Source organism: Periophthalmus magnuspinnatus, chromosome 12, assembly GCF_009829125.3.
Source record: "Periophthalmus magnuspinnatus isolate fPerMag1 chromosome 12, fPerMag1.2.pri, whole genome shotgun sequence".
NCBI lineage: Eukaryota > Metazoa > Chordata > Actinopteri > Gobiiformes > Gobiidae > Periophthalmus > Periophthalmus magnuspinnatus.
In genome coordinates, this window is record NC_047137.1 from 3,471,897 (window position 1) to 3,493,033 (window position 21,137).

At 40.1% G+C, this 21,137-nt stretch overlaps 1 protein-coding gene across 1 annotated transcript; it reads left to right on the forward strand.

The window, feature by feature from the left end:
* The first annotated feature begins 10,733 nt into the window (after nucleotides 1-10,733).
* Nucleotides 10,734-19,336, forward strand: slc5a1 (solute carrier family 5 member 1). Its single transcript, XM_033976141.2, has 15 exons — nucleotides 10,734-11,036; nucleotides 11,554-11,625; nucleotides 11,722-11,826; nucleotides 12,021-12,080; nucleotides 12,148-12,252; nucleotides 12,334-12,439; nucleotides 15,833-15,913; nucleotides 15,999-16,207; nucleotides 16,475-16,610; nucleotides 16,698-16,805; nucleotides 17,116-17,266; nucleotides 17,353-17,521; nucleotides 17,734-17,949; nucleotides 18,032-18,152; nucleotides 19,098-19,336. The coding sequence occupies exons 1-15, from the start codon at nucleotides 10,902-10,904 to the stop codon at nucleotides 19,310-19,312; spliced, it is 1,989 nt and encodes a 662-aa protein (XP_033832032.1). The 5' UTR covers nucleotides 10,734-10,901; the 3' UTR covers nucleotides 19,313-19,336.
* The last annotated feature ends 1,801 nt before the right edge of the window (nucleotides 19,337-21,137 follow it).

Below are 21,137 nucleotides of genomic sequence, written 5' to 3' on the forward strand. Positions count from 1 at the left end.
AATTCTGCTCCCGGTCAGCAGTAGCAAAACATTAATCATCCTTCAGGCTTACCTTGGGCCTCTTTTGTACTATTCTCTATAATGACTCCATGAGCCCATCCACCCTATCCAAAATGAAGTCCTAAAATCACATGAGCAGACTTAACTTGTGCCCTTCTGAACCCATCCCTTTCATAGTGGCTTGGACTGTAGAGGCTGATTTTCTCTCCTTCCTGCCTGATTTTATCAACTCCATCCCAACATCTGGCTGAGAACCATCTGTCTTTGACTCTTTATAGCTCTGGTCTCACAAAAAAAGGCATCTTGACTGCACTGACATCCATTACTTTACTTTCACATTCCCTGCCAGGAGCTGTTGCAGTTTTTTAATAAAATCTGGACTCACGGTAAGGCTCCATAAAATAAAAGACATTCTTTTTAGTTACTTTTTTACTACCAAGTTTTTATGTTCTTAAATATTTACCTCAATCTTTGTCTGCCTCAGACCATGTGCTGTGATTCGTCTCATGAGGCTGGATGGAATGCTGTCTGACCAACGCACATACCTGGATTTTTCATTCAAACGGTGATCATCAGTGGGTTCAATGAAACCTGGAAGGAAGGCTTGAGAATTTGTATCTCCAAATAGTCTTTCTTTTACATTTTCATCAAAATGCTTTAGCCAACAATTCAGTTTCTTTGCTGTGTTCATGGGAAAGATATTGCTCTTTTATGGTAGTAGTCCAAATTGTGCCAAAAATGTAGAATGAGAAATCTTATTAAAACATTCCACACAGGGCTGGGTAATGAATCAGATTCATTTGATTCATTCGTGTTTTGACAAATTACAAAATCGTGAAATTGAGGATTATTATTAATAAAAAAATATTATTCTTATAAAGTTTATTTATAAAAAAAACAAAAAACACATTTAAACTATTAAAATTAGATGACATATCTATACAAATGTAACTGATGGCAGTTCACAATGAAAATGTAAAGAGCTTACCCTGTTTGAAAGACTAGCAGTCACTCAGACTTTGATTAAATCATTCAAATTGTATTATTTGGCCATATCGCCCAGCCTTCATTTCACATCAGGCATTTCTTGATCATTCTGCAATAGACCTAGGCTTAGTATCCTATTTATCCTCAGTATTCAGCTGACAATCTGTATTCACTTTTTCTCAAATTGCCAATCCTTAAGAGTTCAAACCCCAATCCATCAATGTTTCATTTGATGAATAGTGTTATTTTATTTTTTCACATCAAAATACAGATGCAACCATTTCCTGGAGATTGAAATTTTTTCCAACTCCACTTGAAATCATGATTCATGTCCAACCGCAGTTAAGCTTTCTCAGATTTTTCATTGTCATATGTTCCATGACTTCACTGCAAATAGCCTAAAAATATACGATTTCACAGGAGCCATCCACCTTTAATTAATGCACTCTATCACATTTCCATTTCTGGGCTTACTGCCCTCCCCCTACCATTCCTCATTACATCAGTCTAAAAATATTTCTAAAACATTTGCTGTAACATTTGTAGTGTTATGCAAAGTCAGGAACCAATAAAGTTTATCGGCTTTAAGGCGTCTGGTATTACAGTGCCTTGTGCATCAATCAAGTTAGCTCTAGGAAGTCTGTTACTGTTTCCGGCGCATCGCCACTTAACACGCTCTTACAGAATAAAATAGTGCAACATGAAATGTTTAAATGTACACATAGAAAAAAACAGCAAAAAAACAAAAACAAAACTAAAACTAAAAACCTTGCACTTAACAATAACAACAATAACAGAAACATATTACTTTAGTGCAATACTTTTTTTTTTTTTAAATAATAAACCCCTTAGGCATAACCGTAACTGTAAATATTTAGAGCACAGATGTTTTTCAGATGAGCAACTGTGGTCTCACTCGACATGTTTTTCAGGTGGGACTGCTCTGTGAAATAGTCAACAACTACTAGGTAGTTTTGCTTTTTCATTCACAAATATCTGCTGCTACTCTTTACCATTGACTGCTAGGGAGGTTCTCTTTTCTGAGTAGGCTTTGATTCTTGGCAATATGCACAAGTACTGACCATCTCTTAAATCTCAGCGCTTACACTTCGCTCTTTCTCTGCACTTTACGATTCCCCGATGTCCATCATGAATGCGCTGCAAAGTCTCTGGCCTTAACTGTAATGGCTCTGTTAAGGTACGTTCACACTGAACGCGACTTGCGCGTATTGTTAACCCTGTGTAGAAACGCATAAACACACGACTACAGCCCTGCGGTGAGAGCGCGAAACAAGAAAAAGAGCGACCAGAACGAAAGGTGAAGGCAGCACCCAACATGCTCTGGAAAACGCTGTACAATTACGAGTCTAATTTGATACATATCAATCACGTCCATGTTTGACAATGAAACCCTAAGCTGTAACAAGTCAATGTGCATTTACATGTTACAGTCATTAACATGTGCCATTTCTCTCTCTCTCTCGCTCTCTCTCTCTCTCTCTCTCTCTCTCTCTCTCTCTCTCTCTCTCTGTGTGTGTGTTTTATAAGATCCTTTGAATATTGTGTATAGTTCACTCCCATCTTTCCCAGAGGGCAGCGTGTCTAAATATATCCCTATAGAATACTAGGGCTTCAAACGTCAAAACTCCAAAAGCAACAAAGATGAAATGAGGATTGAAATATATTTTAAAAATACTTGACGCTAATCTATTACGTTTATATATGCAACCCATTCTAACTAAAAAACGTTTATATGCAAAAACATATAAAAAGAACAAACATTCATGACTTGCCGTTTAGAGTCTCGGCCTGCGCCTTCTCTGCGTCCTGTGCCAGAATTTGCACAATCTTTCATTTAATTCCATCAGGTCCATTAAGTTTAAATTCTGCTCCACGATTCCCACACATATTTATCTACAAAACATGGAAATAATCCTGCATATTGGGCAGCCAAGCTGTCTGTGCTCTTTGACTTGGTCGAGTGTTGGAGAGGGCTCTGCAGCCGCTCAGACACATGCTGTTGAGCTCCGTGCGTCTGTGTTTCCTGAGACCAGTATCAAACTTTCGCAGGCCATGCTGTGTGCCGTGGGCCATTCACAAAGAATATTATATGCACAGGTATAGCGGCTCCAGGTGAGTTATCTCCCCACTCCATGATGGATAGGATCAGTGTGGAGAGTTCTCCCTATGCACCGACCCACCTATCTCCTGCATACAACTGCATACAAAGACTAAATCGGAGACTCCAGACTATCCAGTAGTATCCCAAAACTGTCCCCTGCGTTATTTAATGTCCTACCGTTCACCACTATGTGGCAACAGCAGCAGGCTGGGGTCTCTCCTAGCCGGCAGCCATTATCAAAGGCCCCTCTTCTGGAGAGATTATCCTGACATTGTACAACACCAGACCATTCGATGCTGTGACTGAATGTCTGTTAGTGTAGTTGGGTTTTACCTCGGGTGGAACTTTTGCTGCCTGAAGTCTGTCACCATTTAAAGTTCTGCTTCTTACAGTGTCTGTTCTTCAAATCCAACTTGGTGTGAGAAATGGGCCATGTGCTCTGTGTTTCATTTTCACATGCCTTTAATTCCCCTAACAGTTCTGCTATCTCTTCTGTTACAAAAGCTTGAGGATTTCTGCAACCTGCATATCTGCAACCACAAGTTCATATACTGCTGTCGGGTTGTGCTGCATCATTCTTAACAGTATTTGACACCTCAGCCGCACAGAATGAAGATCTTTGCTGTCTATTAGATGGACCAGTGGTTTGTGGTCGCACAACAGTGTAAAGCAGTCTAGGCCATAAAGGGATCTCCTGAATTTGCTGAAATTGCAGCCAGACACTCCTTTACAATTTTGCCATACCGTTGCTTGGCCTCCATGAGTAATCTGGAGTAAAAGCTCACAAGTTTCAAATGACCATTTAATTCTTGGAACAATACTCCACCTAAACCAGAACTACTGTTTTTTTTTTTTTAGATATATTAAAGAATGCAAGTACCGAGGACTTAGTGTCCAGCTCTTTAACTCTACTGAATGCGTTGTCTTGAATAGTGTCCCAAGTCCATGTCACATTGTGTTTCATTGTGTTGAGTTGTTTAGTGACCCTGGAAAGGCTTGGTAAGTATCAACCTAAGTAGTTGTATTATGGACAGAATTTCTAGGCACAGCCAGGGGCCAGAGGGGGTCCAGTTCGGGGACCACAGGATCTCATCTCTACTGTTTGCAGATGATGTTGTCCTGATGGCTTCTTTGAGCCAGGACCTGCAGCAGGCACTGGGGTGGTTTGCAGCCGAGTGTGAAGCGGCTGGGATGAGAATCAGCTCCTCCAAATCCAAGACCATGGTTCTCGACTGGAAAAAGGTGGTTTGCCCTCTCCGGGTGGGTGGAGAGTCCTTGCCTCAAGTGGAGGGGTTCAAGTATCTCGGGGTCTTGTTCATGAGTGATAGAAGGCTGGAGTGTGAGATTGACAGGTAGATTAGTGCAGCGTCTGCGGTGATGCAGCCGCTGTTGTGGTAAAAAGGAGCTGAGACAAAAGGCAAAGCTCTTGGTTTACCGGACAATCTACGTTCCTACCCTCACCTATGGTCATGAGCTTTGGGTAATGACCGAAAGGACAAGATTGCGGATACAATGAAATGAGTTTTCTCCACAGGGTGGCTGTGCACGCTCTCTCGGTTGGCCTGGGAACGCCTTGGGATCCTCCCGGAAGAGCTGGAAGAAGTGTGTGTGGAGAGGGAAGTCTGGGCCTCCCTGCTGAAACTGCTGCCTCCGCGCCTGGCCCTGGATAAAGAGGAGGAAAATGGATAGATGGATGGACGGCCTAACTAGTGGATTGTTCCAAAATTGTCCTCAGGTCTGTAATGTTCTTCCGTGCCTCGAGTTCTGTGATTGCTTTCACTTTTGCCTTGCCTGCCCTAATGGCTTGTTCATTAATGTTATGTCCAAGGTAGTTGAGTTGTTGTTGCCACAGGAAGCATCCCTCCTGGTTTAGCTTCTTTCAGTGTTTTTAGAGTCACCTCATGTTCCTTGGGTGTGTTTGAGTATCAGTATGTCATCTGTGTAAACTGCTTCTCCATCATGTCCTTTTAAAATTCTGTTATCTCTGGTTGGAAGATTTCTGGCGCACTGGTTATCCCAAACGGTTATCTATTGAAATAGTACCATCTGAAAGTAATTATAAAGGTAGTCAACTTAGCACTGTGTGGATCAAGTGGTATTTGCCAGTAACCACTTGAGAAAAAACTGCACCTACAAGTTTAAGCAATATGTCATCAATTGCGGGAAAGACATATTTTTTCTCTTTTTACTGCTTTGTTGACTTTGAGATCAACACAGATTCTTGTTTGTTTTCTGTTTGTCTTTGGTGTAGGAACCATGGGTGTACATCACTCCATTGGCTCTGAGATCACAACACTGTTGCAGTCAAGTTCTTTTTCACTTTCGCTAACATAAGCACCAACACTCCTTGCAGTTATCACACTGTAGGGAACTGTATCCTCCCTGAGAGTGATTTTGAGTGACTTGATTTTCAACATACCAACATCACTGGGGCAAAAGTCATTAGTTTGTGCACAAGCTTTGAGTTCTTCCATGCCTTTAATCAAGCCCATGGCAACTGCTACATTGTGACTCAAGAAGTAGCTGCTTTGTGGACCTCTGATCACACTGACTTTAAATCTAAATCTTTTCTCCCTTCCTTAACCTAAACAGTTCAGCATGTCTCCAGGACTGTCTAACTTATTTGTTGGCTTTCTGAGTTTTGGCTTATAGGCAAGCTCATTAAATGTTAAAAGTGTCATCCCCTGAATCGATTTTAAATGGGGTTAACATAATGTTCCTCTCCAGTGAAGAACAGCTCAGCCTTATTTATGCAAGCCTATCCTGGCAAAACCATCCATCTCTGCACTCTCGACCCCTCTGTCCCACCCCGTGTCTCTTGTTCATTTTTCAGACTGAAGACCTCACCACCTTATTGTCATCTGACCAGAACTGATGGTTGAACTGATGATTTAACTTTAGCTTTTACAATCTCACCATCTTCCCAACTACCACATCTATCCATCTTGTGAATAAATATATTTATCGTATACCATTGTTGTGGCTTGTGGCTCGTGAAATGTTACCTGGGAACCTTGTATTGCCAGCTTTACAGTCCATGACTTTGTGGAATCTTCAACATCTGTGGTTCCTCCCAGAAAGTAAGTTGGACTGCTCTCATTTTCTTGTTTGGTTGCAATAACCTCGTTGACCACACGGGATCAAAATGTCCCTGGTTTTTACAGCTTCTGCATTACGCATTATGTGCGGGACACTTGTTATTCCTTGAATGCACACGGCCACATCTTGTGCACTCATGTTTTGATGCTGTTTCATTTTGATTTCTGTGTGCTGTGCTTTGCTTATGTAGTTTTCACTGGATCTTTGTTTTTCTCTGTACAACTCGCATTTATAGGCTACTTCATTTAGATGTGTGCTGGTGTGAGGATGTTTACTTGTTTACTTGCATGTTTGACTTTGACTTTACTGAGGTTTAGTTCTTTATCCAATTTTCCTATGGCCAATCTGTCACAGATAATTTCTTATTTTAACTCACCAAATGTACAGATATCTGCCAACTCATGTAGTGTTCAGATGTATTCCTCAGCATTTCTCCAGTTCTCTGAGATCTGATCATAATGAGCTTTTTTCGTGAATCGTGTTCACTTTAGGCACAGAATATTTTCTAGTTTCTCTTAAAAAGTAATCATCCTCTTTTTCCCCTTCCTTGAAGGTGAATGTCTTGTGCACTTGTTCACCTTCTTTCCCGAGTGAATATAGCAGTGTATAGCAGTTTTTGGAAGGGGGAGTTTTGCCATCTTCAAACTCAGTGCAGTGTTATGCAAAATCAGCAATCAGATCACCAATAAAGTTTATGGGCTGTAATGTCAAACTTAACGCTGACTGGCATTACAGCGCATTGTGCACAAGCCCCGGTGTCTAAACATGGCCACTCATTGAAGTCAATGGGCCATGCTCAATGGCGCATGTCGCAAGTTTGGCCTTTAGCAGCTAGGTACATCCGGTCCTGCCCTGCCTATGGACCATGCACAGTTGAGCAACCTCCTTGAGACTTTGAGTGACGAGAGCGAGCAGAGCGGCATGGCATGACAAAATTATAAATCATAATATTTACGCTTTCAGGGCATTTCTGAACCATGTTCTAAACCTGTGGCTCATTCACAACAGTTGGGCTCCTTTACTTCACTCACACACTCTGGCTGTACCACGTGACCGCTCTAACCAGTCAACACTTGAGCTTAGCTAGTGTGGACACAGAGCATAGCCAAAGTTAACGATTAAACAGTGTTTTTTAAGGCAACAGACGGATTTTGAGGTGTGAAAAAGTGTATGATCTGAAAATAGGTAAAAATTGCTACAAAATTCGACCTTCGTGGAAGTTGTAGGTGCCCTGTCAGCCCTGTCAATGAGAAAAACTTCTTTCTGGACAGGAAGAATTTTTTCATTGTAGTGGCCACTAATCCAACTCGAGACCATTCTAAGCTAGCAATACCTTCTCCAGTAACTTTAATAGATCCATGATTGTACATCAATCAAGTTAGCTACAGGAAGACGGTTTCGGTGCATCACCACTGTAGTAATCGTCACCACAATAAAATAGTCCCATTACATTACATCGTTCTCTAACCATCAGAATCTGTATATTATGACAATAGATGAATTGCCTATGAGGCTAAACTACTGACTCACTAACATCAAACATGAAAAAGATGAAAGAAATCTATGCTCACCTATAAAGGCCCAATAAACACAAAAACAAAGCTACAATTTTTTTTAAAAAGCTGTTAAAATTATGTTAAACATGAATGACTGATCTGATCTGCAAATAGGTAGGAAATCTTGAGGTATGCCTATATCCAGGGCTGCTATACCACATAGAAAAAAACATGTTCTTTTACCAAGAATGGCAATGATCCCATGGTCCAAAAAGGCCCATTGGTTGCACATGGCTGGTCGCATGAGGTCAAGGTAAATTTCATCTGCTGTTAAAAAAACAGACATAAGTTATGGCAACTGATGTGTTATTCAGTTGTGTAGTATAGTTAGCTTTAGCAGAACAAATCAAAATGTGTGTCAAAGGTAGCCTATTAGAATGAACAGGCAATGAAGTTACTTATAGGCAGTCATCACCTTTACAAATGTTTAGAAAATCTAATGCTTAATTGTTCTGGTTCACTCTCCCCTGTCTTTCTCATGGCAATAACTTGGTTCATGTTTGAAATGGAGGGAAACAAAAACAGAGAATAAATCACGCTTGTGGAATGGAAAAATATAGAATAATCTTCTCATATAATAACCTCTTTCATGAAGGTTTTTAGAGTTATATTATAAACCTAGCCAACCCAGGAGACATAAATGGCTTCACATCTGTAAATAGGCTGAATCAATTTGAGGACACTTAATTTGATTTTACGTGCAACTGTAGGCTAAATGCAAGATCTAAATCATATTCAGTTTTAAGCGTTTATACGCTGCTGGCTCAAAAATCATAACCCACAGCTGATGTCTCCACGCAAAACGTCCCCTTTCCAGGATTGGAGTGGACTCTTATGGAGACACGTGCTAATGTGCCCTCTGGTGGTGCCTCAAATCCAGGCAAGATAAAAAAAAAAAAACTAAAAAAACAACCTGCAAAATGTATAGCAACATCAATGGTCTGATATTTTTTCTCCTTAATAATCCACGGGATTCTAGAATATCAATAATGATTTTACAGGTACACTATGTCACTTTCTTTTTTAATATTTCACAGTATGTCACAGTATCTCTATGGAGACAAACAGGTGATATCATCAGGCCAAGTAACCAGTCAGATCTGTGGAGACGGTCCCCCCTCTTGGTAATAATGTAATAATAATAATGCCTTACACTTGTAATGCGCTTTACAGGCTTGTCTAAGCCTCTCAAAGCACTACACTATAGTCATTATTCATTCACTTCCACACTTGGTGATGGTAAGGTACCATTGTAGCCACAGCTGCCCTGGGGAGACTGACAGAAGCGAGGCTGCCAATCTGCGCCATCGGCCCCTCCGACCAAGCATTGTTATCAAATTAATGCAATAGATAGGAAATATAAATTGAATATCATACTGGGAAACATCTGAGGCAAAGAAACAACATCACCATAGAGACAAGTATGAAAGTTAGCATCCAGGAACCTCCTGAGTGTCACCAGGCCTAAGGGATTACTATGCCAGGGTATAAAGATTTATTTATATTTACAGTCAAATCCTCAATGTAGCCACATTTTGCTTTGTTGACAGCGCAGCAAACCCTTGACTTTTTCTCAATGATCTTTCTGATGAGTCCAAAGTGCAAACCAGGGTTCAAAGCAATAGTTGCCTTTATTTTATTTTATTTTTTTTCACAGAATTTGAATTACTGTTTTAATTACTGTAGAGAGGGCAATTTCTTCAAATACTTACATATGATGAATTGGTTTGGTGATTTGTTCCACAACTCAAATGTATTAAACATATTTTGATTAGTTTGAGAAAGTGGTCATTACAGGACTCTCCTTCAAAAATGTTTTTGCTAAACGCAACACTGGTATCTTCCTATACTTTTATAAGCTTCACTAGGGACTCTCCAGCATTCAGCAGGAGTATTAGTGTTTATCCACAGATATGTTCTTGTCAAAGATATGTCTTTGTGTTTCACACATCAACAGACTCATTGATGATATTTCAGGTGAACACAGCTAAGGCACATATGTTCTGTTGTCCTGTTGTGTTCAAAATGTGTGTTGAAATTACACCGTGAGCGGGCTTTAATCTGCAGAGCTCTGGCCTCATTCCAGTCATTGATTCTCATTCAAGTGAATATTGATTGTCCCCATTTGGAGATTTCATGCCATTTACAACAGTACCAGTCTGACAAGTCCACCAGGTCACTACACTTGTAATAGATTTGGTAAAATACAAATACAGCCTCACCAATCATAACAAGTGATTAGCTTTTTTTTTTCTTTTTTTTTTTTTTTAATATTCATGTGTCCTCAAATATGTAATGTTGATTTCAGCGCTGTGTCTATTTCTTCATGTACTCCGATGCCACTAGGAGCAGTTCAGGGGATTATACAAATGAAATAAAATCATCTCTGCATCAGAGCATTGTAATGTCTGTAAGGCTTCTCTTATTACAGAGCAAACAGGAACTGCAATTCTGCTCAGATTTGTAACTATACTATAGTGCCATCTAGTGACAATGTGTAATGTTATCTTTACTTGCTCTATTCATTGATCAAGAGGGTAATATGATATAATTAATTAAAAAAATATTTAATAAAATATTTATATTTTTATTTAGTTTGAAGCTGATGTCATGAACATTCCCTGCTGTGTTGTTTAAATCAAGTTTGGATTTTTTTTTCTGAACTACCTTAAAATTTAAAACATAAAACTTAAAAAAACTTAAAACCTAAAACTTAGTTGGCATTCTTTGCTAATGTGTGCATTGTGTCACCATGGTAACTACAGAACATTCCACCATAGACATACATGCAGTCCTCCCCAGCATGGTGTCACTGAAAAGTATACTTGTTAATTAGTAATAATGAATAAACTCACTTGCTTCCTTGTGGGTTAATTGATAACAAGAATATTTGTATTTGATCAGACAATTTGGTCATGTAATCTTTATCAATTTTATTATATTTTCAATTTCATAAGAGTTAATCTTTGCTGGTTACATGTCTCTACCTTTGACCCATGCTCCCAGTGGCACGTGCCACAGAAACAGATTAAAGACACACCTCCATCTGACGGATCCACAGACCCAGGTGCTTGAAGACAGGTAGAGACAGGGACAGACCTACCGCTTCCATATTACTCTCTCGGCCGACTGAAAGGATGTCAGGAGATTACTTTGGATTTTCCTACATCAGGAAAGCACCCAGAAATGGCACTAATACGGTGCTTAACAACCCAGCAGATATTTCTGTCATTGTGATTTATTTTGTGGTTGTGCTGGCCGTTGGGGTCTGGGTAAGTCTGTCTGTTTGTTGATCATTCAGTGTGGCCATGCCTCTGTGAATTGTTAACTTTTTTTTTACTGAGTTTCAGGTGTGTGAGTTGCTCTTTTGCAGTGTAAAAGTAAAACTAATCAACAATGTGGCGGTTCATCATTGTATATTACCATATGTCAATTAAATGGTTGAGAAATGATGTGAGTTGATCCACTCAAGTGTAAGGAGATCGCCTTGGAGTGAAATTGTGTAGACAGGTTGCTAAGCAAGTCAAGAGCCATCCCTTTCACGATTATTTTATTGCCCATCAGCTTAACCAACGCAAATTGTCCGATTAAACCAAATGAAGCTTCTTTTTTTTTCTTTTATATATATATATATATATATATATATATATATATATATATATATATATATATATATATATATATATATATATATATATATATATATATATATATATATATATATATATATATATATATATACACTAACTTCTCCAAATGTCACAACACTGTCTGGCTGTTCTGTTTCAGGCTATGGTACGGACCAACCGGGCCACAGTGGGTGGTTTCTTCTTGGCTGGGAGGAGTATGGTGTGGTGGCCGGTAAGTATTGATTAGAAAATCAGATCTATTACCTTAAGTGTTGAATAGCACATATGAAAACATTAATTAATATCTATTTCATGTGTTCATTTACAGATTGGAGCATCCCTCTTTGCCAGTAATATAGGCAGTGGTCACTTTGTGGGAATCGCAGGCACAGGTGCAGCAGCAGGTATAGCGATTGGTGGATTTGAATGGAATGTAAGTTCTGTTCTGTATATTCTGTGCTATCCTAATCAGTCACTTACACAAATGTTGTATTACGTGTTAAAGATTTAACGACTGTGGCTTTAGGACAGACTGGACAAATAGATAAATTATCATATAGGTCACATCATATAGTTAACACACATCTCCCAACTATATCCCCACATGACCACTGAGGTTTATTGCAGGCTCTTATCGTCGTGGTCATTCTGGGATGGCTGTTTGTACCCATCTACATTAAAGCTGGGGTAAACAACAGTACACATTTTATTTTAATTTAAAAAAAATTAAAAATTACAACTAAGTGTTGTTTAGATTGTGACAATGCCTGAGTATCTGAAGAAAAGATTTGGAGGCCAGCGTATCCGCATCTATCTGTCTGTGCTGTCTCTCTGCCTGTATGTGTTCACCAAGATCTCAGTAAGTCAAATTGTCTGTAAAAAGTGATCTTTTTCTACATTTCGTATATTAAGCATTGTTTTCCTGTTTCTCTCTTCCAAGGCAGACATGTTCTCTGGAGCAATATTTATCAACCAGGCTCTAGGTCTGAATATCTACGTAGCTGTTATTGCGCTGCTTGCAATTACTGCGTTATACACAGTCACAGGTAAATATTGAACTCCTAGTAACTCAACTGTATGCCGAAGTCTTCTCTGTTTTTATGAAAGGTCCCAGGTCTGGGTTAAAGTCTTATCACATCCATTTGTAAAGACGTGTCTCGTTTATTGGCTTTGTGTTATTGTGGTTAATCTTCCATGACGCTGATAAGCAAAGGCTGAATTTTCTCTTGCTCTAATGCTTGCGCACCTGAAGATTACCGTAACAGAGAAGCTATGATATAACTGTGTGCACTGAAACACAACACATTAACAGATATATGTAGTACCATTAAGGTTTAGACCCCTTTTATTTATTATGTGGTCCATATCTTGCGACTAGCGTTAGACAAGGCACAGCGCAAAGACGGGATTAGGCCATCTGACCTGCAGGCGCGCGCATAAAGCGCACAATCAAAGCGCACAAAATAAATAAATAAATAAATAAAACGATTCAGAGAGTGAAAAATACTAAATATAGGTCTTACAACACTCTCCATACAGGTTATTGTATAAATCGGGTAAGTACTAATATAGAAAGAGAGAGAATCAAGTCATTGTGGATTATATAACACATAAACTGCGGCTTCTACAGTGGGTCTGTGCATCTTAAACATGCTGTGAAGAAAGAGTAGTGACACTGACTAAAGTCATACAGCTAGTTTAGAAAGTGTAAAGAATGTGGGCATGTCTGAGCACAAGAGTGTCCATCAGTGCACGTGGCACCAGGAAACCTTCAGAACTAGGGTTTTCTGGTGCAGTTCTGAAGTCGATGATCGACTTTGTCATTGTGTTGTCTGACCTCCGGTGTATCTTGGACACTTCGGTGAAGAGAGGGGCACAGCGGCCAACCGATCACCACCTGGTTGTGAGTTGAATCCGCTGGCAGAGAAGGAAGCCGGACAGACCTGGCAGACTCAAGAATATCATGAGGGTCTGTTGGCAACGTCTAGTGGAGCCCTCTGTCAGCAGGGTCTTCAATTCACGCCTCCGGGAGAGCTTCTCCCAGATCCCGGGGTAGGTTGGGGACATGGAGTCCAAGTGGGCTGTGTTCTCCACCTCCATTGTTGACGTGGCTACTCGTAGCTGTGGTAACAAGGTATATTTTGTGCCTGTCATCGTGGCCATCCCTGAACCTGCTGGTAGATGCTGGAGGTAAGAGGTACTGTCAGGCTGAAGGAGTCCTATCAGGCCCTGTTGGCTTGTGGGACTCCTGAGACAGCTGACCAGTACCGTCAGGCTAAGCTTGCCGGAGCACGTTCAGTTGCAGAAGCAAAAACCCGGGGAGTTCGGGGAGACCATGGAGGAGGACTATTCGTCGGCCACAAAGAAATTCTGGCAAACTGTCCGACACCTCAGGAGGGAGAAGCAGTGCTTCACCAACACTGTTTACAGTGTGGGTGGAGAGCTCCTGATGTCAACTGAGGAAGTTGTTGGATAATGGAAAGAATACTTTAAGAATTTCCTCAATCCCAATGCTACTTCTTTCGAGAAGGAAGCAGAGACTGAGGACTTGGAGGCGGACTTCGTCCATCACCGTGGCTGAAGTCACTGAGGTGGTTGGCAAGTGGACGAGATCCATCCTGAGTACCTCAAGTCTCTGGATGTTGTGGGGCTGTCTTGGCTGACATGTCTCTGCAACATTGCATGGTGGTTGGGGACAATACCACTGGACTGGCAGAGCGGGGTGGTGGTCCTTCTTTTTAAGAAGGGGGACTGGAGGGTGTGTTCCAATTACGGGGGATTCACACTCCACAGCCTTTCTGGAATGTTTCTGTTCCAGGGTTCTGAAGAGGAGAATCCGACCGATAGTCGAACCTCAGATTCAGGAGGAGTAGTGTGGTTTTCGTCCTGGTCGCGGAACATTGAACCAGCTCTATACTCTCCATCAGGTCCTCGAGGGTTCATGGGAGTTTGCCCAACCAGTCCACATGTGTTTTGAGGATCTGTAGAAGGCATTTGACTGTGTCCCTCTTAGTGTCCTTTTGGGGGTGCTCCGGGAGTATGGGGTCCGAAGCCCTTTTCTAAGAGCTGTGTTCACATTGTGGGCAGTAAGTCAGACCTGTTCCCAGTGCATGTTGGACTTTGCTAGGACTGCCCTTTGTCATTGGTTCTGTTCATTATATTTATGGACAGAATTTCTAGGCACAGCCTGGAGGGGGTCCGATTTGGGAACCACAGGAGTTTGGGAACCACAGGAGCAGATGATGTTGCCCTGATGGCTTCATCGAGACAGGACCTGCAGCAGGCATTAGGGCAGTTTGCAGCCGAATGTGAAGCAGCTGGGATGAGAATCAGCTCCTCCAAATCCAACACCATGGTTCTCGACTGGAAAAAGGTGGCTTGCCCTCTCCGGGTGAGTGGTGAGTCCTTGCCTCAAGTGGAGAAGTTCAAGTACCTCTGGGTCTTGTTCACGAGTGAGGGAAGGATGGAGCGAGAGATTGACAGGATCGGTGCAGCATCTGCAGTGATGGCATCGCTGTATCAGTCTGTTGTGGTGAACGAGCTGAGCCGAAAGGCAAAGCTCTCGATTTACGTTCCTACCCTCACCTATGGTCATGAGCAGTAAGTGACCAGGAGCACCCTTGGGGTTAGGGCGAGGAGCTCAGTCACACGGGAGGAGCTTGGAGTAGAGCCGCTGCTCCTACACGTAGAGAGGAGCCAGCTGAGGTGGCTCATCTGTTCTGGATTCCCCCTGGTGTTCCGGGCATGTCCCACTGGAAGGAGGCCCCAGGGAAGACCCAGGACACACTGGAAGGACTATGTCTCTCAGCTGGCCTGGGAACACCGAGGGGCCCCACCGGAGGAGCCGGAGGACGTGTCTGGGGTGAGGGAAGTCTGGGAGTCCCTGCTTAGACTGCTGCCCGTACGACCTAACCCGGATAAGCGGAAGAATATGGATGGATCTCATTATGTCAAAACAATTTGGTGAAGATTATGCCTCTAGGAGCACTGATGCACTACGCACTGCTAGTAAAGCTGAGGGGCCACGAGTATTTCCAAAATGTCCAAAACATGTAGTAAAAACTACACATTTCAGACGATTATTTTTAAAATAATGTGAACTGAGAAAGCCACACATCGCAGCACGTCGTTGGAGCGTAAATTTCAAAAATTCAAATCCAACCTATTTTTTGACACTTAACGCGAGCATAGGCCCATATCTCCATCAAAATTCATAGAAAGCATGTATTTGTTGTATTTGTACATTTACCATCAGGACAATGTATTCCTGGGGCAGTTATGTATTGTTGGAAGCAGCTCAGGTTCAGAAATACTGTCTGTTTACGTTTTAAAATTGACTTTGGAAATCCTTGTTTGTCAATGGGAAAGATGGTCAAATTTGACTGTGCGCATTTAGCCAATTGTAACACAACATATCTTGTGTTCTGCCTGTGTTTTAGGTGGATTGGCTGCTGTGATCTACACAGACACCTTACAGACAATCATCATGATAGTTGGATCATTTATACTCATGGGATTTGGTAAAATTGCATTTTAATCCGAATGTTTCTGGTACCTAGAAAATGTTCTTTAATCTACAAAGGTCTTATTTTCCCTTCTGTTAAGCCTTTAATGAAGTGGGAGGTTATGAGCAGTTCCAGGAGCGCTACATGACAGCAGTGCCCTCCATCACCACTAACATCAGTGAGAAATGCTATGAGCCTCGTGCAGATTCTTTCCATATTTTCAGAGATGCCATCAAAGGTGACCTGCCTTGGCCCGGCCTGGTATTTGGACTCACTATTCAGGCCACCTGGTATTGGTGCACAGATCAGGTCAGTATGCTAGCATAACAGCAGAAAATGAGCACATCTAAGTAAATGATTGGCAGCTGATCCACTTGATTTGTTATGCCTTAATGGTGTTGCCTAAGTGCACACTGAGTGCTGATTACCTATGGAGAGAGAGCAGCCATTCACTTAAACCATAATGGCCTGCTGGAGAACAGGAAAAGATTTGGGCCCACTTGCAAATGGTTGTAAATGACAAATATATTCATATCTGTATCAAATTATAATACTAATAATTCAATATGTGTACAGGTTATTGTGCAGCGTTGCCTTTCTGCCAAAAGCTTGTCCCATGTTAAAGGAGGCTGTATCCTGTGTGGTTATCTGAAGCTGCTACCCATGTTTCTTATGGTGTTCCCTGGCATGATCAGCAGGATCCTTTATCCAGGTAAAAGCTCTGTGCCTCGTCTGTATAATGTAATTAGAATATTGTTTATATAAATAAAAATAACTAACTAAATTCATGTTGTTTCAGATGTCATTGCATGTGTTGATCCAACAGAATGTACAAAATATTGTGGGGCCAGTGTGGGATGCACGAACATTGCATATCCTAAACTAGTGGTGGACCTGATGCCTAATGGTGGGTTGTGTGATATATATTTGAATGTAAAAGTATGGTAGAAAGGATAGTCATCTGGACGATATTTGCCATTCTGAAACGGTTATCAATCTGAAAGTACTGGCCTGAGGAGCTACAGAGGAGCTAGATTCTGGGCTAGGGGAGATGTTTCACCTACTGTATGGTTTTACCCTGAAACATCCCCTGGCCATGTTTACTTTCCTTGTACTTGGCAGGAAATCTCTCCCCTCCTACATGGACAAATAAGGGATTACACTGTAGTCCTAAACTAGAATGTACTGTTTTTCTCATTTTAATGTGTATATTACAGGTTTGCGTGGTCTGATGTTGTCTGTCATGCTGGCCTCCCTCATGAGCTCACTCACCTCCATCTTCAACAGCGCCAGTACTCTCTTTACCATGGATATTTACACCAAGATACGCCGCTCGGCCAGTGAGAGGGAGCTCATGATTGCTGGCAGGTAGCTCTGGAGTCTGTGATAGGAAATAAAGCAAAAACCTCAACTGAAACATATTTTTGAAAATGAAACATATGTGCTGTCTGCAGAGTTTTCATTTTGGGTCTGATTGGTGTGAGTATTGCCTGGATCCCAGTGGTGCAGAATGCTCAGAGTGGCCAGCTCTTTGACTACATTCAGTCTATCACCAGCTACCTGACTCCTCCAGTGGCAGCTGTCTTCATGCTGGCCATCTTCTGCAAACGTGTCAACGAGCCTGTAAGTAACAGATTTACTAACCTTATCTCTCACTAAATACGTAGAAAGCAAATCAGTAACTATCTCAGCAAAGACAAAGCCCAGAGTCTGTATTATGTAATATAATCAGACTTATTGTGTGCTATTAGGACTTATTGGCTCCTAAACATGCTTTTTGTCACCTTATTACCAAATTGTATTTTATGTTTTAGAACTTTTTTTTTCTCTTTCAGGGTGCCTTCTATGGTCTGACAATCGGCCTGGCCATTGGTCTGTCTCGAATGATTGCAGAGTTTGTCTATGGGACGGGCAGCTGTGCAAACCCCAGTAACTGCCCCACCATCATCTGTGGGGTCCACTATCTGTACTTTGGCATCATTTTGTTCACAACATCTTGCATCCTCATTTTGGGAATATCTCTTATGACCAAACCCATCGACGACAAGCATGTACGTGGCCAAATATGACCAAATTTTTTTTTTTAAATGCTCCAAAAACAAATAATATTTGATTGTGTTTTGTATTACCCAGTTGTATCGTCTCTGCTGGAGTCTGCGGAACAACACAGAGGAGAGGATTGACATTGAAGATGACGACTGGGTTGACAATCGAGATGACAAGAATGGAATGGAAATAAAGGACAACAAATATGGTAAGTTCATCAAGGGCTTTATGTTGAGCCCAAACATGCTTTCATGACTTAAGTAGATGTTAAGAAGTGCATTTCTCTTTGTATAGTGTACAGTGAACAGTATTGTTGTTAGAAGACAGGATATTTCCCATCCTGACTTTATACCTGACTTTATATCCCCTCATTAAGCCTCTGATGTAACCAGTCTTATCAAATTTGAATATAGCATTGGCTTTTGACCTGTGTAGTAAGTGTTTTTGTTTTTTTTAAATCACACTGATAGAGTTAACCATAAAAAACATAAATATAACCTCTGGAAAGAAAACTTCTGCATCTGGATTCAAGGCTTAAAATTCTATTTCCTAGAAAGGAAGTTACCTAGTAACTTTCTCTTTGTTTAGAAATATTGCCCTCCCTATCTCATAGTTTATGGACTTGATTTGTAATAATAATAATAATAATAATAATAACAATAATAATAATAATAATAATAATAATAATAATAATAATAATAATTATTATTATTATTATTATTATTATTATGGTAATAATAATAATAATAATAATAATAATAATAATAATAATAATAATAATAATAATAATAATAGCCATTATTATTATTATTAATAATAATAATAATAATAATTATTATTATAATTATAGTAGTAGTATTAATATTATTATCAGCAACACCTGAATTCACACTTTATTTATAATCTGACATGGAAAAGGATCTAATTGTGACTTTTCTGATAAGCATGATTGTAAGCTATGGATAGTACACATTTTATGCTTGTCTAGGAGCATTAACTAATCAACATTAATTAATACAAGAACCCCACAAATTAAGAAATATATCTGTATAGGTTGACCATAAAGGGTTAGAAGAGTTAAGCATATGTAAACTAATTTGACATGCCCTGATAAAGCACAATATTAATAATAATATGCCTTTACTTTTGACAGAAGAGGAAAAGCCTGGTTTGTGCAAGAGGGCCATATTGTGTTTCTGTGGCCTGGAACAGCAGACGGAGACTGTCAAACTCAGCCCAGAGGAGGAGGAGGAGATGAAGAGGAAACTCACAGACACCTCCGAAGTACCACTATGGAGGAACGTGGTCAACGCCAACGCTCTCATCCTGCTCTGTGTCGCTGTCTTCTTCCATGGGTTTTATGCTTAAAGGGGCTATTAATTTATTTGAATGGTGTTGCCTTTAAATGTAAGAAATGTAAGATATTTTATGAAAAAAGAATAAAAATCTGTGTTCTAATATTTTGTCAGATTTCCCTTAAGATGTTATAAATTAACATATTTAATGATTAATTAATAATGTAAGTAAAGTAGTAGTAGTAGTAGTAAGTAAAAATATAGAAGGAAATATTGCATTTGCCAAAATAGTCAAGTGAACATACAAGATATTTAAGGCAACTATATAGGTTAAAGAAGAGCCTATTGTACACGTTCAAGTTCATTTTAAATTTTTGCCAGTCTGAACTATAATACAAATCAGCCGTAGCAAGTTTTAACATTATACTATCATGAAATTACGTGACAGTATCGCGAAATCACGTGATCACATCTTCGTAAAGTAATTGCGTATTCTGGATCCCAGGCAATTAATTTATACCTTATCACGCCTATCTTGTTCTGTAGAAATCTTTGGAAGCGTTTATTAGAGTCACCTTGGACTTATATGGAATAATTGTCTAAATTGGTTTATAACAGTTTTATCGCTGGTGTCAGGAATAGTCGCTTCTGATCATAGTAATGACTCAGCAAAACAAATCCACGACAAAGGCCACCTAGGCACCTTCTCTTATCTACACTGTGCAAACTGCTTTTTTATTACAACAAAAGAACTGTCAGTGGAAATCACAAACAGTTTATGGCGGAAATGTATTTTGAATGGCTATTGACATTTTTTCATAATAAAATCTAAACACAACACAAACTATGGTTAGGCCAAAAGCATTGTTTTATGCCAATTACAATATTTTTTCATCACATGCCCCTGTGTAGTAGACATTTCCATAAATACAGGACGAGTTAAACTGGCTTGAACTTGTTCTTTGTTCGTGTAGGAAAAAACAAACAAACAAACAAACAAACAAACAAACAAACAAACCTATTTGCTGCATAGTCAATGTATGATTGATATGTGTTTGATGTATATGTGAAACTGACGAAAATAGCACTCAAATCAGACAAACCTCTGTTTAGCTTGTTTTAACTGCCCTCAAGTGGACAGTCTTTGACACTACAACAGCCGCACATAGGACATGTTTGGGCAAAATAATAACACCATCTGCAGTTTTAGAATATACAATATTCTAAAACTGTTACACCTATCCTTCAACTTAATCAAAGGTAAAAAAGACAAAGGCTTTACTTACAAGTACTAGTATATAGTAGATAAGTTGGTCATGTGCTAATATGTTGCATATTAACAGCACCTTCTCTTTTTGTCCCACTTCAGAGGTGTCGTCACAGTACGGTGACATGCAACAATCAGAAAACCACACAATTTGTGTTCATGCGGGTGCTGCACAAAGTAAATGTGGACATGTAAGTAATATTGATATTATTCAATCATTCAAGTCTGTTGCTTTAAGATAATATGAGAATCGAGACTGGCATATATACTGCATTTGGTCTTGTTAAATGTGCAAGAAGTGTTCTTATTGCTTAACATGTGATGGGCCCATCTGATCTGTTTCACAGTTGTTGCCTCTGTGCTATGGCTTTGTTCCGTGCCATATAAATACTAAAAGTGTCAGACACAATTCACTCAAAATGCCCTGATGTTGCTGCTTTATTGAGTTTCCCCAGCTATTGATGGGGAAACACCATTATAACGTTATAATTATAACATGGAAGATTTAAGTAACTCTTGAGCAAGTATAGTTTTTGTCACACCCACAAATTTGATAACCAAAAACGATTGGTCCAGAATCTTCAGCTCGAGCTTTGTTTACAGTTTTGCCTCTATTGCTCCCATTACATGA

Bases quoted from the DNA above. Each gene is read 5' to 3' on its own strand.
- slc5a1 (XM_033976141.2), top strand. From the start codon at position 10,902: ATGTCAGGAGATTACTTTGGATTTTCCTACATCAGGAAAGCACCCAGA. The intron at 11,827-12,020 runs GTAAGTTCTGTT...GGTTTATTGCAG, and splicing joins TTGGTGGATTTGAATGGAAT to GCTCTTATCGTCGTGGTCAT. The intron at 16,611-16,697 runs GTAAAAGCTCTG...ATGTTGTTTCAG, and splicing joins CAGCAGGATCCTTTATCCAG to ATGTCATTGCATGTGTTGAT.